The sequence below is a fragment of the Mixophyes fleayi genome, chromosome 2 (genome assembly GCF_038048845.1).
Source record: "Mixophyes fleayi isolate aMixFle1 chromosome 2, aMixFle1.hap1, whole genome shotgun sequence".
In the NCBI taxonomy this organism is placed as follows: Eukaryota; Metazoa; Chordata; class Amphibia; order Anura; family Limnodynastidae; genus Mixophyes; species Mixophyes fleayi.
This window is the reverse complement of record NC_134403.1, coordinates 321,843,057-321,855,896: the sequence shown is the minus strand read 5'-3', so window position 1 is coordinate 321,855,896 and position 12,840 is coordinate 321,843,057. Positions and strand designations below refer to the sequence as shown.

At 38.6% G+C, this 12,840-nt stretch overlaps 1 protein-coding gene across 1 annotated transcript in view; it reads right to left on the bottom strand.

Annotated features, from left to right (window-relative positions):
• Positions 1 to 84: 84 nt before the first annotated feature.
• Positions 85 to 12,840, bottom strand: part of NLK (nemo like kinase) — a 116,576-nt gene continuing 103,820 nt past the window's right edge. Inside the window, exons 8-11 of the mRNA XM_075196753.1 lie at positions 7,778 to 7,864; positions 6,561 to 6,759; positions 6,027 to 6,120; positions 85 to 1,947 (exon numbers count right to left, since the gene is read on the bottom strand). Coding sequence (XP_075052854.1) covers positions 1,893 to 1,947; positions 6,027 to 6,120; positions 6,561 to 6,759; positions 7,778 to 7,864 — 435 coding nt within the window. The 3' untranslated portion in view covers positions 85 to 1,892. The remainder of the gene's footprint in view (positions 1,948 to 6,026; positions 6,121 to 6,560; positions 6,760 to 7,777; positions 7,865 to 12,840) is intronic.

Sequence of the window (12,840 nt, the reverse complement as noted above, 5' to 3'; positions counted from 1 at the left end):
GTTTGTTTCGTATATAAAGTAAGAATACCTTGGTAGAAAAGTATATCCTGTAAAAAAAATTTTTTTTTTAAAAAAATAAAAAATAAAGAAAAACAAACTTTTTTTTATTGTCACATTTAATGTTTTCACCACTTTACTTCAAATCTACATTTTACAAAGTGACCATCAAGTGCCTCATATGACCAATGTCTTAAGATACAAGCCTTTCAGATCTCCGGCTCTATCTTTAGTACGTTTTGTTTGACGGAAAACTTGGGCTTCCTCGAGACACCCTTGTTGAAATGCTTCTGTTGGTATTTTATTCAGGAGCCACTTTAGAAAAGAAAACCAAAAAGTAGAAAAAGATACCATACCATCTCCTAAATTTGGAATTCCAATATACACAGTCTTTCACAGCAAAAAAAGTTACTTCATTGAAGTTAAACTTCCCATAAGCTTAAAAAAATGTTTTAGTCTTCTCCTATTACAATTCAGCTCACTCAGGATAAAAATATTATTCTAAAAGATAAATTACTTTAAAACAATTAAAAGTTCATTACAAATACCTTTGTCTTTCCACAAAACGATGATTCTCGGATACGCACAAGGTTAATCCATTAAAATGCCTTGATATAGGTGAAAAGCAATCTTCAGTTTTATTGTATTGTAATGTTTACATATAAAAGTTGGAAGGGACATTCAAGTTTTAAAGTCTGCACACTGAACCTAAAAATAATAATTTGGAGTGAAACAAGCTGAGCTGTAAACTCCAGGAGGTAGAGGCCATCAGTTTGTATATACATATGCACAGAATATTCAGTGTTCTTAAAGAAAAAAAAAAAAGTAAAAACAAAAACAAAAAAACAATAAAATATTCTACTGTGACATTTCAACACTTTCACAGATGTTCTCTCCTAAATACACAGATACAGTTAAAAGGTATTCCTACTTTCAGCTTTAATCTGCTTTAGTTTTGTCTTTACTCATGTTTGAATTGTCCAGTGCAAAACAAGGGGGGAAAAAAAAAAAACCCAAAGTGTCACAAAAAACAATTATTCAGAACTAAAATGTGCCAGTAAGCGCACCTTTGTACAGCAGGACATGAAAAGAACCTTTACAAATGAGCCCATCAATGGAATTATTTACATAGATGAATAACGAAGCATGCCCAAGACTGACAAGGTAAGAAAGAAAGGAAGTCTAAGAAAAATAGATTAAATATATATTTTTATATATTTATATTGGGAAGGAAAACAAAAAGTTCCATTCCCTCTAGTCACAGATGCACTCATCCTAACCACAAACCTTCTGTCTTTACTATAGCATCATGGCAACGTGCTTCTCTAGCACAGTGCCTGTACGATGCCATCAAGTGTCCCAGACTGATCACTAGATGACATCACCATCATGTGGCCTGTTCCTCTTCTTAGGAAGTACTTCATGATTGGCCTCCAGACATTGTTTGTATTCCTCCTAATTTGCTTGTATCAACACAAAAAAAATAAGGTTTTAGGAATGGCTCAGTATAAAAAATGCTTTGCACATCTCTCTCTAAGAATAAATAAAATATTTAAAAACTTAAAACCGACCTCTACTAAAAAAACAAAAAATATCATTTATTACGCAAAATTTGGTGCAATCGTCAATTTGTTCTGAGCCTTAAAACTTCTTAGAATTCATAAAAATAAGCAATTCTTGGTTAAATTAGTTCAAAATACAACCACTGACTTATTGGACTGAAAGTCACTAGTACACCATTTTGTCTTAAATATAATATAGATTTTACATTTAGTGGTTGATAAGTTAAATCTTAATTAAGAAAATGACAGTACAAGCATGATCAAATTTCAGAATTGCAATTCCCAGACTCCAGTGGAAAGCTACAGGACACCTTCAGTAGTAAGTCTTCCAAACTATTCCCAAACCAGTGGAGACGGTGGCATCTCAGATGGCTGAGCAACAGTGGAACTGCAGGTGGAAAAATAGAACGTTAAGAATATTGAACAGTAAAAACATTAAAAATGTCAAAAACGTTTACATTATACATATATTTACGTGTTCTATACAGGCTTTCACTTTCTCTAGGTACTTGGATGAGTGAATCCTTATTGGTTGCTGTGACCAGGGGTGCCGAGAGGCTGGGAAAGGTGCTTTTTCTGTGCCTGCGGTGCGCAGTGTGTAATGACAGTATATATGTCGGGCAGAATACAGAGCACGCAAGGAGCTCAAAATCTTGTTTTACAAAATCTTGCAAGACTGAGAGCTTCCCGACTCTGCAGGAAGTACAATGGGCTGGGGGGAGAAAGTTATAATATGTCTGATGCGGCAGGGAGTGTGATAAATTAAATACTTTATGATGTATGTATTATATACTGCGTGATCTGTTACGTACAGTGTTCATTTATTGCTCAGTTTTCCGTAATTACATTTTCCAACATTCCAGGATCCATGTAAGAGTCCAGTAGCAGGTTGTGAAGGCTGCAGTAACAGGTGGGTTAGAGTAACACCAATTTAATACATAATGGGGGGAATTCAATTAGCTGCAAAGTGTCTCCAGAACGTCCGCAAGGAGACACTTTGCGGCGGAGATTTGACAGAAATTTCCTCCCATTTTTCTTTGCATCTCTATGGGGAGCGAGGGAAAAAGAGTGGAGATTTCTACCGTAAATGTCTGCAATGTGCGCTGTCTGCATGTCACATAGCCGGTAATTGAATCTCCCCCAAAATGTCACGTCTAAAGAACCGCAGCCATGTCTATGTTGATCACGAGCCTGTTCTGTGGCCACGAACCTTTGGTGGTGATTGCCTGTATGTGTGTGGGGGGAGGTGCAAAAATTTGCTGTATCAGGGCCCCAAATTCCTCTTGGTGGCCCTGGCCGTGTCAGTAGAAGGGGATCGTAGAATTAAAACGGATATAACAATCTTAACAATTTTCAGGATTTCTATCCAATACACCCATTGAATGCAGTTTTTGGACGGCAATTAACATAAGTATGAGAGAGTGAGGCTGTGTTCAGTGCATATGGATGCAACAAATAAGCCACTCAGAAGGACATTGGGAGATCAAAACTGCACATCAGTGGCGAGTGAACAGATAGAACATACGTTATGTGCTCCCCATCAGGACATGTAGAATGTGTAAGAGGAAGCAAAAGATAAAAGGATACTGGCTGAGGTATAAGACTGTCAGATTACCATCAATTTACAGGCCTATGTTACGTTGAATGCAAATTGCGTTTCTGGCATATAATATTTTATCACTAGTTCCGTAACGAGTGGTTCGTGCACATGTCCCGCTGTAAAAAGGCGTATCATAAGCCAGCAACGCAATTTGTGTTCAACTTAACATGAGCCCCTTAATGATCAGAGGCAGCAGTATTTGACATTAATATATCGCAAAGGCTGTGAATTACGGAGCTGATAAATAACTATGGGTTATTGTTAACTAAATAGGTCTTATGCTTTCTTTTTTTTTTTTTGCACCACTGCAAGATGTCAGGTTAGGGAGGGGAGGCACACAGTGGCCGACAGGCTTTGCAGATATGCAATGATTGGATTGGTGAACCCAGGGTCCCGCCCAGTGATGTCAGAGAAACTCAAGAATTGAGTCTCAGTTTTTTGACCTGCATCAGATCCCATCAGGACACGCTTACATTTGGGGGCAGAAGCTTCCTCTGTCCGTAATGAAACGTGGAGGCAATACTTTAACAGCGCTGCAGTGGACTGATTATAGATCACTTGTAACAGTGCGCTAATTCTAGCTGGAGACAGTTGTATTAGCTTGCCATTGCCCTTCATTAGTTTATGCACTATAGGGTCAAAAGCAAGGGGATTAGAGATCTTTCTTGGGTCTTTCTTTTTTCCAACAATACTGCTGCTAATCAAAAAGCCATAACCACTGGTGCATTGGACAAAGTGAAAATGAAAACGGCATATTTGAAGACAGATCATTTGACTTCATCTCCCATAGATTTTTTTTGTATGAGCTTTTCCACTTTAAATTTGTACTTTGGCAATCCCCATCTATTCCCTATAAGCCGACAGCTTTCATTTACAACCACTGTAGCAAATTTCTCCAGAGACGTGTCATTGCCGAGACCCTGCTAAATATATCAAACAGTGGGGACCCAGGGAAGCTACCCCCAAAGTAATCTTATAAGGAAGGGAGGGAGTTCCCTAAAATTTAAAGTGGAAAACCCATTTAACTGAAACTTGTTTATAAGGATTTCAAAAAAGATTATCACTCTCCGGTCTCCTTTAAACCACAAATTAAACTTACCACTGCATGTATAGTGATTCTCTATTACATATAACCAGATCCAAATATTATTAATCTTTTATTAAGGCGTACATGAAATTTACAGTAGTATACAATACACAGACAGCAACGATCCATAGAACATTACATAATAGACTAAATATACAAATACTATATTTATACTAGTTAAACTACACAGATAACTTGGTAATGTAGATCAAGTTATTTACAGGACAGCGAGTAAGAGCGAGGTGAGTCCAACGTGGCCTGGGTTCAAGAAAACAGGGCTAGGGAAGCAGGCCTAGAGGTAAAGCGAAAATAGGAGGAGGCGAAAACATGGCAAAAATAGCGCGCTAGACGTGAAAGCTTACATCTGGAAAGGGTAGTGAAAAACACACACAAATAGGGCGATGCCATTGTTGGGTAGTGGAAGTGAACTAAAAGGCAAAGTAGTTAGAAGGAGGGCCGATAATCTTGAATAAAGAAATTAGTTTTAAGGGCATGCTTCAATGCTTGAAGCATTGGAGAGAAGAGGCTAGTTCGATAGGGTGTGGGAGATCATTCCACAGGAGAGGAGGAGCCTGAAAAAGTCCTGGGGGAAGGAGTGGGAAGAGGTGATCAGCATGATAGGTAAGCGGAGGTTGTTGGGAGAGTGTGATGGAGAGCGGGTAGAGTGGGAGGATGGAAATGTGGGGGGAGGGGGGTTTAAAATTTTAAATTCTGTAAGACACAGGGAGCCAATGTAGTGACTGGTGGAGAGAAACAGCAGAGTGGCAGGAAAGAAAAATGAGGACCGTGGCATTGAGTATAGACAGGAGAGAGGCAAAATGGGAACTTGGCCAGGCCAGAGAGGAGGAAGTTACAGTAATCAATGTGAGAGGTTATAAGATAGTGAATAAGAGATTTGGTAGCTTCCATGGCAAGAAAGGGATGGATCTTGGATATTTTCCAGAGGTAGAGGAGTTTTTGAGAAGGCACTGAGTGCAAGGTTTGAATGAGAGAGAGGTGTCAGTGATGAACCCTAGGCAGCAGTCAGAGAAGAGGGTAGTGTTATCAACAGAAAGAGGTGAGAGCCCTGGAGGGGGGGGGGGGGGCAATGATTTCAGTCTGACATATTAAGTTTAAGAAACCACAGGGGCATCCAAAATGAGATGGCCGAGACAGCAGGTGACACAAGAGATGAGGTCAGGGGACGAGAGGGAGAAGAGCAGGTGCTAAGAACGGAACCTTGGGGAACTCAGACAGGTAAAAGGAGGGAGGTGGTGGAGTCAGGTGTGGAGACCGAAAACGAGAAGTTGGTGAGGTAAGAGGGAAACCAGGAGAGGACAGTGTTATGGAGATTTATAGATTTGAGAGTTTGCAAAAGGAAAAGGTGGTCATTGGCATCAGAGAGGTTGAGGAGGGAGAGATGTCCCTTAGGTTTAGTAGAAAGAAGGTCATTAGTGACTTTAGTGAGGGCAGTTTCAGTTGAGTGGAGGGAGCAATATCCTGATTGAAGCGGGTCAAGGAGAGAAGAGGAGAGGAAGCAGGTGAGACTGTTGTAAGCAACCTGTTCAAGAAGTGTGGAGGCAAAAGGAAAAGAGGAAGACAGGGCACTAATTAGATGGAGAGGTAAGGTCAAAAGACATAGTATGGCAGAGAGGAGAGCATAACAGAAAATATGTATATGACAGTAAACTAATTAGTTAATTAAGGAGAAAACCTTATTCAGAACTGAACCATGAGTTGCAGTGTTGACTTTCAGGTTAAGACAGGTGACTATTACCTGATCTAGACCACATACACATACCTTATAAAGCTTTTAAAGGCAGCAGATTGAGGGTTGATGCAGAGGGGCACTCTGTTTCCTTTCTGCTGTTCCAAAATGAACTGATGGATGATTTCTAATACAGGAGAAAAAGCAATGATTTATTTCCATGAAAAACATATGCTCATTTTGAAGTAGCCACATAGAATTATTGCAAACATGGTCTGTAGTGTCAGACACAAGCAAGAAATGGTTTCAACTCGTAATACAGGATATTATGTATGTACGCAAAATATATACATGTTCTGTATAATCTATATCTGTGTATTGCCAGGCAAAGTATAAAGCTCAGTCATTCTCTGGTGGTAAACAGACACAAATGCTGATGTTTTCACTTGAATCTCCCCAGTAAAGTGGGAATACGGATTCAATTACTGGTGAGGTTCCTGAGAGACATTTGGCGTTAAAATCTTCACTTCACACCTCCCAGATTAGAAGATTTGTGTACAGTAATTGCCATTACAGCGCACACTAACAACTAGCTTTATGTCCTATAGTCCAGGAGGCACCACTCACCTTTCACCTGCCGTACAGAACTAAGGTTCTTTTCAAAAGTGTCATCAAATTTTGGATTTGTGATGGGCTCAAAATCACTGGTGTAGACCCTGCCCGTAGATGTGGAAAAACAGCATTTGCACATGCAGGTGTGGTATCGCAGGCGACCTTCATCCAGGTAAGGATGAGCCAAGGCATCTTTAGCAGATATCCGTTTGGACTGCAGTATAGGAAAACACAATGACCTGATGTATTCCTGCTGTTAACAACATGACATAGTGCTAGCTCTTTTGATCCAAAGTGTTAATCTACTTTTCAATTCACATGATCAATCTCATATTATGCAGTTTGTGATACATCTTTGCTTGTTGGAACAGCTTCTAATGTTAAATACCTGTACACACCACAAGGGGGAGCTAAATGCACACAAATCTATCTCTATAAAGTAATTGCATTAGACCAGACAGATTGACACTTCATAGAAAAAGAAAAAAAGTCAACATTACTAGCCTCAGTTTTGTTTTATAAGCATCATAAGATAATCACAGTCCTTCTATAAAACTATCCTGAGTGAATTATGTCACAATAGTAGTATTCACCAGGTTGCACATTGATAATCACTTAAAAAGACACGCAAGAAAGAAAAAAAAAAGAAAAAAAGAAAAAAAAAGACTAAACTGTATAATTATAGGACTTCATGGGACCATTTGCATGCTAACTAAAAGCAAATTGTGAAGGGTTACACTGAGCAGCAGAGTAATGCAGCGTAAACTTCCCTTTCCTTTGAGTGCATACAGCTTTGGAGGGAACATTAATGAAAAAAAACTGCTGATCATACATTATGTTTTTTTAGATTTTTTTTGTATACATAAAAAAAATAAAAATAACAAAAAAATAAAGACAATCTGCGAATAACTCCAACCGTTACAGAAAATGAAAATTGGGAGTACTTTAGAGGTACTTTAAAAAGTACCTATCTACACACAGTGGCTGCAGGCATTTTGTGGGCAGAACTAATTATCAGCCTATGGAATCGCTGAGGCACCTAGTGAACCGACAGGATAGGCTGCACAAGTACAGTTTCAGTTGGGTCTCACAGATAGCTGGAGTGCTGAAGGCTTCTGAGAAAAAGAGGCTCTGAATGCAGATAATCAATAAAACAAATCTTTCCTAAGACTAGAACAGCTTATACATCTGGCACAAAAAAGGAGGTAGAAAAAAACCCAGAAAATACTTACTGGATCAAAGACCAACATTCTGCAAAGCAGATGAACAGCTTCATGAGTAGCCTGGCTGGACAGTGTGTACAGGACAGGAAGAGATGGCTGCAAGAAAAAACAGAAACCCACCAGGGATGAAACATGCCTGAGTTATGCAGTAAAAGTGCTGAATTGCCTCAGATCTCATGTTATGCAAGCAGACTGAAATTACCAATTTGGGTGATAGATGCATAGAGTCAGCCAGCACTGCAGTTCTGTCTTCTCAATTTAGTGTCAAGTCAGCATAGTATCACAGTGAGAATCTTATTGTAAAAGAAAACTGCCCTTGAAAAGAACTGCTGCTCCTTAGGCACTATTTATGTAGCTGCACCTATCACACTAAGCCTGTAGAAATGCTTAGTGCTGAATTGTGGCCATGGCTTCCACAGCAGGCCAGGTAACTACTCTTCTGGCTTGTATGGTCATAGTAAGATATAGGAGGCAAGTCACAGGACAAACATGATACACATATGGGAACTTAATGAGTATGTCCTATGTTGCCAATGACACAAAATCACCAATATTATTTTTATTGATTTATAACATGTCAACATATCCCATTGTGTTATACATATAGGATATAATAAAAGGAGCATACATATTATCATTTATACAACAGTAATGAGAACCCTGCACAGAAAGCTTACGGCAGCGCACGCTAGTCACTATTCTGAAATAGTGGTTCCAGGACATTTAGGTCTCCTGTGGTGAGTATGTAGAATGCTACATGTGGAACACATACACATACATGGAATACCTGATCAGTGTGTACAACTAAAACGGTCACTGACGTTTCATATAACCAGCAATGGAACCAAAGGTTTTAGCCGTCAGGGCATCAGTGTTACTCAGTTTGGTTTTGAAGTACAGTGTACATTTTATGACATCATCAATTGTCAGGGTGATAAGGGTGCGAGTAGTGATGGTGTGTGAGAAGTAGTGACATGTTACTTCATGTCCTTACACCGTACTTACTTTTACAGGTACTGATGTTCCTATTTTTATTTAAAATTTTATTTGTATTTCCATAAAACTTGCTGGAAGGGTGTTAATCACTATGCAGTCATACACAACAGTACTGTTTTCTTTACACAACGTACAAGGTTAGTATACAGTGCATGTGAAGTGTTTGGATATGAAATAATTATAGTAGCAAATCACAGGGGCTCTTCAAGGGGAGACACTGTCTGGTACACAGAGAAAATGTGTACTGTCTCTACCAAACAGCAGGAATTGTATACACATTCAGCAGTGGGCACACGCTCAAACTGCAGAGAAGAACTGGAACCCGGGCACTTTCCTATGGTCATCCGCCGCCACAAAAACCAGATGGTTCTACTTTAATGCCGGCTGACCTGCGCATGTGCCTTGGCTGCCAACTGAGAGATACAATCTACAATGAAATGCGTTAGATTCATTAGTATTTTTATTACGCGATTACAATCATTCCAAGTGAAGTATAAAACTGCAATATTTCATTGTGTTTGCGTGGGTTTCCTGCGGGTGCTCTGGTTTCCTCCCACACTCCAAAAACTTACTGGTAGGTTAATTGGCTGCTATCAAAATTGACCCTAGTGTGTGTGTGTGTGTGTGTGTGTGTGTGTGTGTGTGTGTTAGGGAATTTAGACTGTAAGCTCCAATGGGGCAGGGACTGATGTGAGTGTGTTCTCTGTACAGCGCTGCGGAATTAGTGGCGCTATATAAATAAATGGTGATGATGATTGTTCCTGTGATATCTCAGGTAGCAACAGCTTATGACTGGACACGCCATTATTCTTTTTTAACGGTATACCCTTACATATAACTGGCGGAGACGTCCACGTATTATACCTGAATAAACCTATGTTTAACAGGTTAATAAACCCTGTTCTAGAGCACCATAATTATTTTTATATTCTTATCGGATTCTGCTCAACCACACTGCCCTTTGCTCCTTCTCCAGGTTTTATGTCTTTGTAATGGCTCTACACAGCCGTGATATACCAGCAGCTCAATCTGAAAGTATAATAGACTTTGTTCTTTTCATTGGCTTCAATAATCTGCTAAAGTAACAGACCATTCCTGCGTCCCAGTGAAAGTAACAGCTTTATTGAATTCCTACTTCCTTGTACTTACTGATTAAATTGTAGGCATCGCTCTCCTGGACATCATGTTTCCTGCTCTAATGGCTTCTGTGAACTTACTCCTTACTAAAGGTTTGTCCTGTATTCAGAGCTCAGCAGCACTAACAGATGGCATCTGTGGCTTAAGGGTTAGTAATACTCAGATTTACTTTGCCTGCTGGGAAATGGATTTCTCTCCCCCCGTAACCATGTTTTTGTTAGCAGAGTGACCCGTGTTCGGTCTGTGACAAGGCTTCTGGTTACAGGAGAAGAGATAGTGTCGTTTGGGCAAAGAGCCAAATTGATGTCCTGCATTATCTGTCCTGTCTGAGTATTAATGGAATCAGATCACTATAAACGAAAGTGACAGCACGGTGCATTCCACAGAGAGGCACATCTAGGTCAGCTAAAAAACAAAACCAACAACATTACACCTCCCCCCCCCCCAATATACACACAGCCACAGTCTCTCTGAATCTAGGTTTTCATTAACAAGAAAATGTAGTTACCCATCTTCAAATCCTGACCGTAAGCACTGGCTCTTCTAATCTTAGCAGCAAAAACCCTCTTGGGTCAAGCAAACTAACATTTTTCAGACCAGATCCAAGGTGTATGGAATCAGTAATTCTTCTGAACTAAATAATAGCAAATATGGGAATCGGGATGAAAGTGCTTTTGAAGTGGTTGAGTGAAAATGCCTCTAAAAGCTTGAATGTTGGAAGAGAACCTAATAGGAGTCATTAGCCTGCTTGGCATGTAAATAGACGTCTCCGGCTCTGCCATTGAATAACCTGCTTTTTAACACACGTTTATTGCCCAATTTAATTACATATATTAAAAAAAAAAACTTAAACAAAAAAAACAAAACATGGATTGCAGCATAGATCATACAATGAGGCGCTAAAGCATGAACATCTATATTATGATTAATCTAAGAGATGCAAATTTTATTAGTTGTATCCAGGCAACCCTAGATCATCCCGATTGTATTTTAAGAGCTCGTTCACACACAAGCAGGGGGCGCTTGTGTTGACAACCAATGCACTTTAGTGATGAGTTTAACAAAGACTTTATATACATTGCTCTTATCAAACTACTGCACTGGTAATGTGCATTAATTTATGAGAAATGCGTTCTAAAATGTAACATTTTTTAGAACACAATGTTGGGAACACACTTATAAGAAACCCTCAAGGCGATATTATCAGAAAATTACTGGTACAACAAGCACTAACTTTTTTAAACACCATAATGTTCTAATCAATGTTTAATCTTTTTGTGTAAAGCACACAAAGTCCAAATAAAATAAACTTCATAATATTCCCGCGGAAGATGATCACAGTGAGACGGAAACAACAAGGAACGTGTATTAGCAGTGTATTTAATAATGTCAACATTATTCAGTATCAGCCTATATATATATATATATATAAACAAATATATGTTTTAAAACTTTCCTTTTATCAGACACTTCAACAGCAGCAATAAAATGTATCAAAGGAACGGCAAAGAGGAATGTGGCAGCGGGATATAAATATTTATATCTATTGGATAGTTTAGGATATAAACAGTATATGTGCATAATCATATAAGGCCATGACAGAAATGAGATACACTTATGGTACAATATGTGGTAAATAAAAGGACTTGTTGGTACCCGTGACTGGACTGTCCCCATCATGAACCCTTTTGCACTGACAGCTGCTGATACAAAGTAAGCATAGTAGTGGTAAAAAGCAACCAGATCATGATTATAAAAGGTGTGCGCAAAAATACATGTAATTTCCTATAGTTACATCATGTTTTTAGGTCTATGTGTTTTATTTCATTGCTGTCTGTGTGAACAGCTCACGTCATAAGGATCGCTGATACCTAGAGTATTGGAATGTAAAGCATCACTTATTTAAAAAATAAAAAATAATTGCCTATATCAATGTATTAGGACTGTAAACTATATCACTGAAATTGTTTAATGTATTTGACCATATCAGAGTGCTTTAATGCATTCACATATGAAAAAGTAAAAAATAAAAACTGGATTTAGTGCAGATAATCTTAAATTCACAGGAAAATGTACAGTATTAGAGTTGATGATTCAGAGCAAGAATTACATTAAGGACACTGCATATAAATCGCAGGGTTAATGATTTATCAACATTTTTGGTCTTCAAAGATTTGGGGTCATTTGTTGAAGTCTGCTGATATCAAATGGGAAGTGGATGGAAAAAACAAACAGCTGTCACCATCTATGTCTCCCAGGAGTGGATTGAAGACAACAAAACTCCAGTGGTGAGAGAAAGCCATGAACAATTACACACTGTCTCAGAAGAGGAATATGACCTCTGGAAATTGATCATCAATGTGATCACTTATACTTTCATATACCTATTCCAGGGTAAGGAGAGAGGGTGGGGGGGGGCGGGGGATAGACATTTAACAATAGAATCATCCCGGCTGGCACTTTTAGGTCTATCCTCAGATTTAAAAATGTTTTCTGTGCACAGGAAAATCTCTTCTACATAAGGGAATGTGTGCATTCTTCATGACAAATGGCACTTGTTAATATTTAGATATTATATAGTGAGCTACAAGCTTGTTCAGATTACATTTACTGCTGACCAATAAAACACATAGTATGCGGTTTCTAAATCTAATCATTGAAGTGATTTTTTTTTAGTAATTCTCTTTGAATGCATAAAAACCTAATGATCACTTACAAACCAATAAAACAGAATATTTAAGGCATGAGATGGCTATAACGACTTGGAAGATACTATAACAAGGTGTGTTGATATTGATAAAGTATTTGATGCCAATCCGAGGTGTCTGTTCCAGGGCCTGACTGGCCGTTATTAGAAATGTTAGAGCATTGCTTTTTTAAATTATGAAGCTGCAGTCACTTTTTATGTAATGTTTTACCTAGGCATCACTTTCATTAAT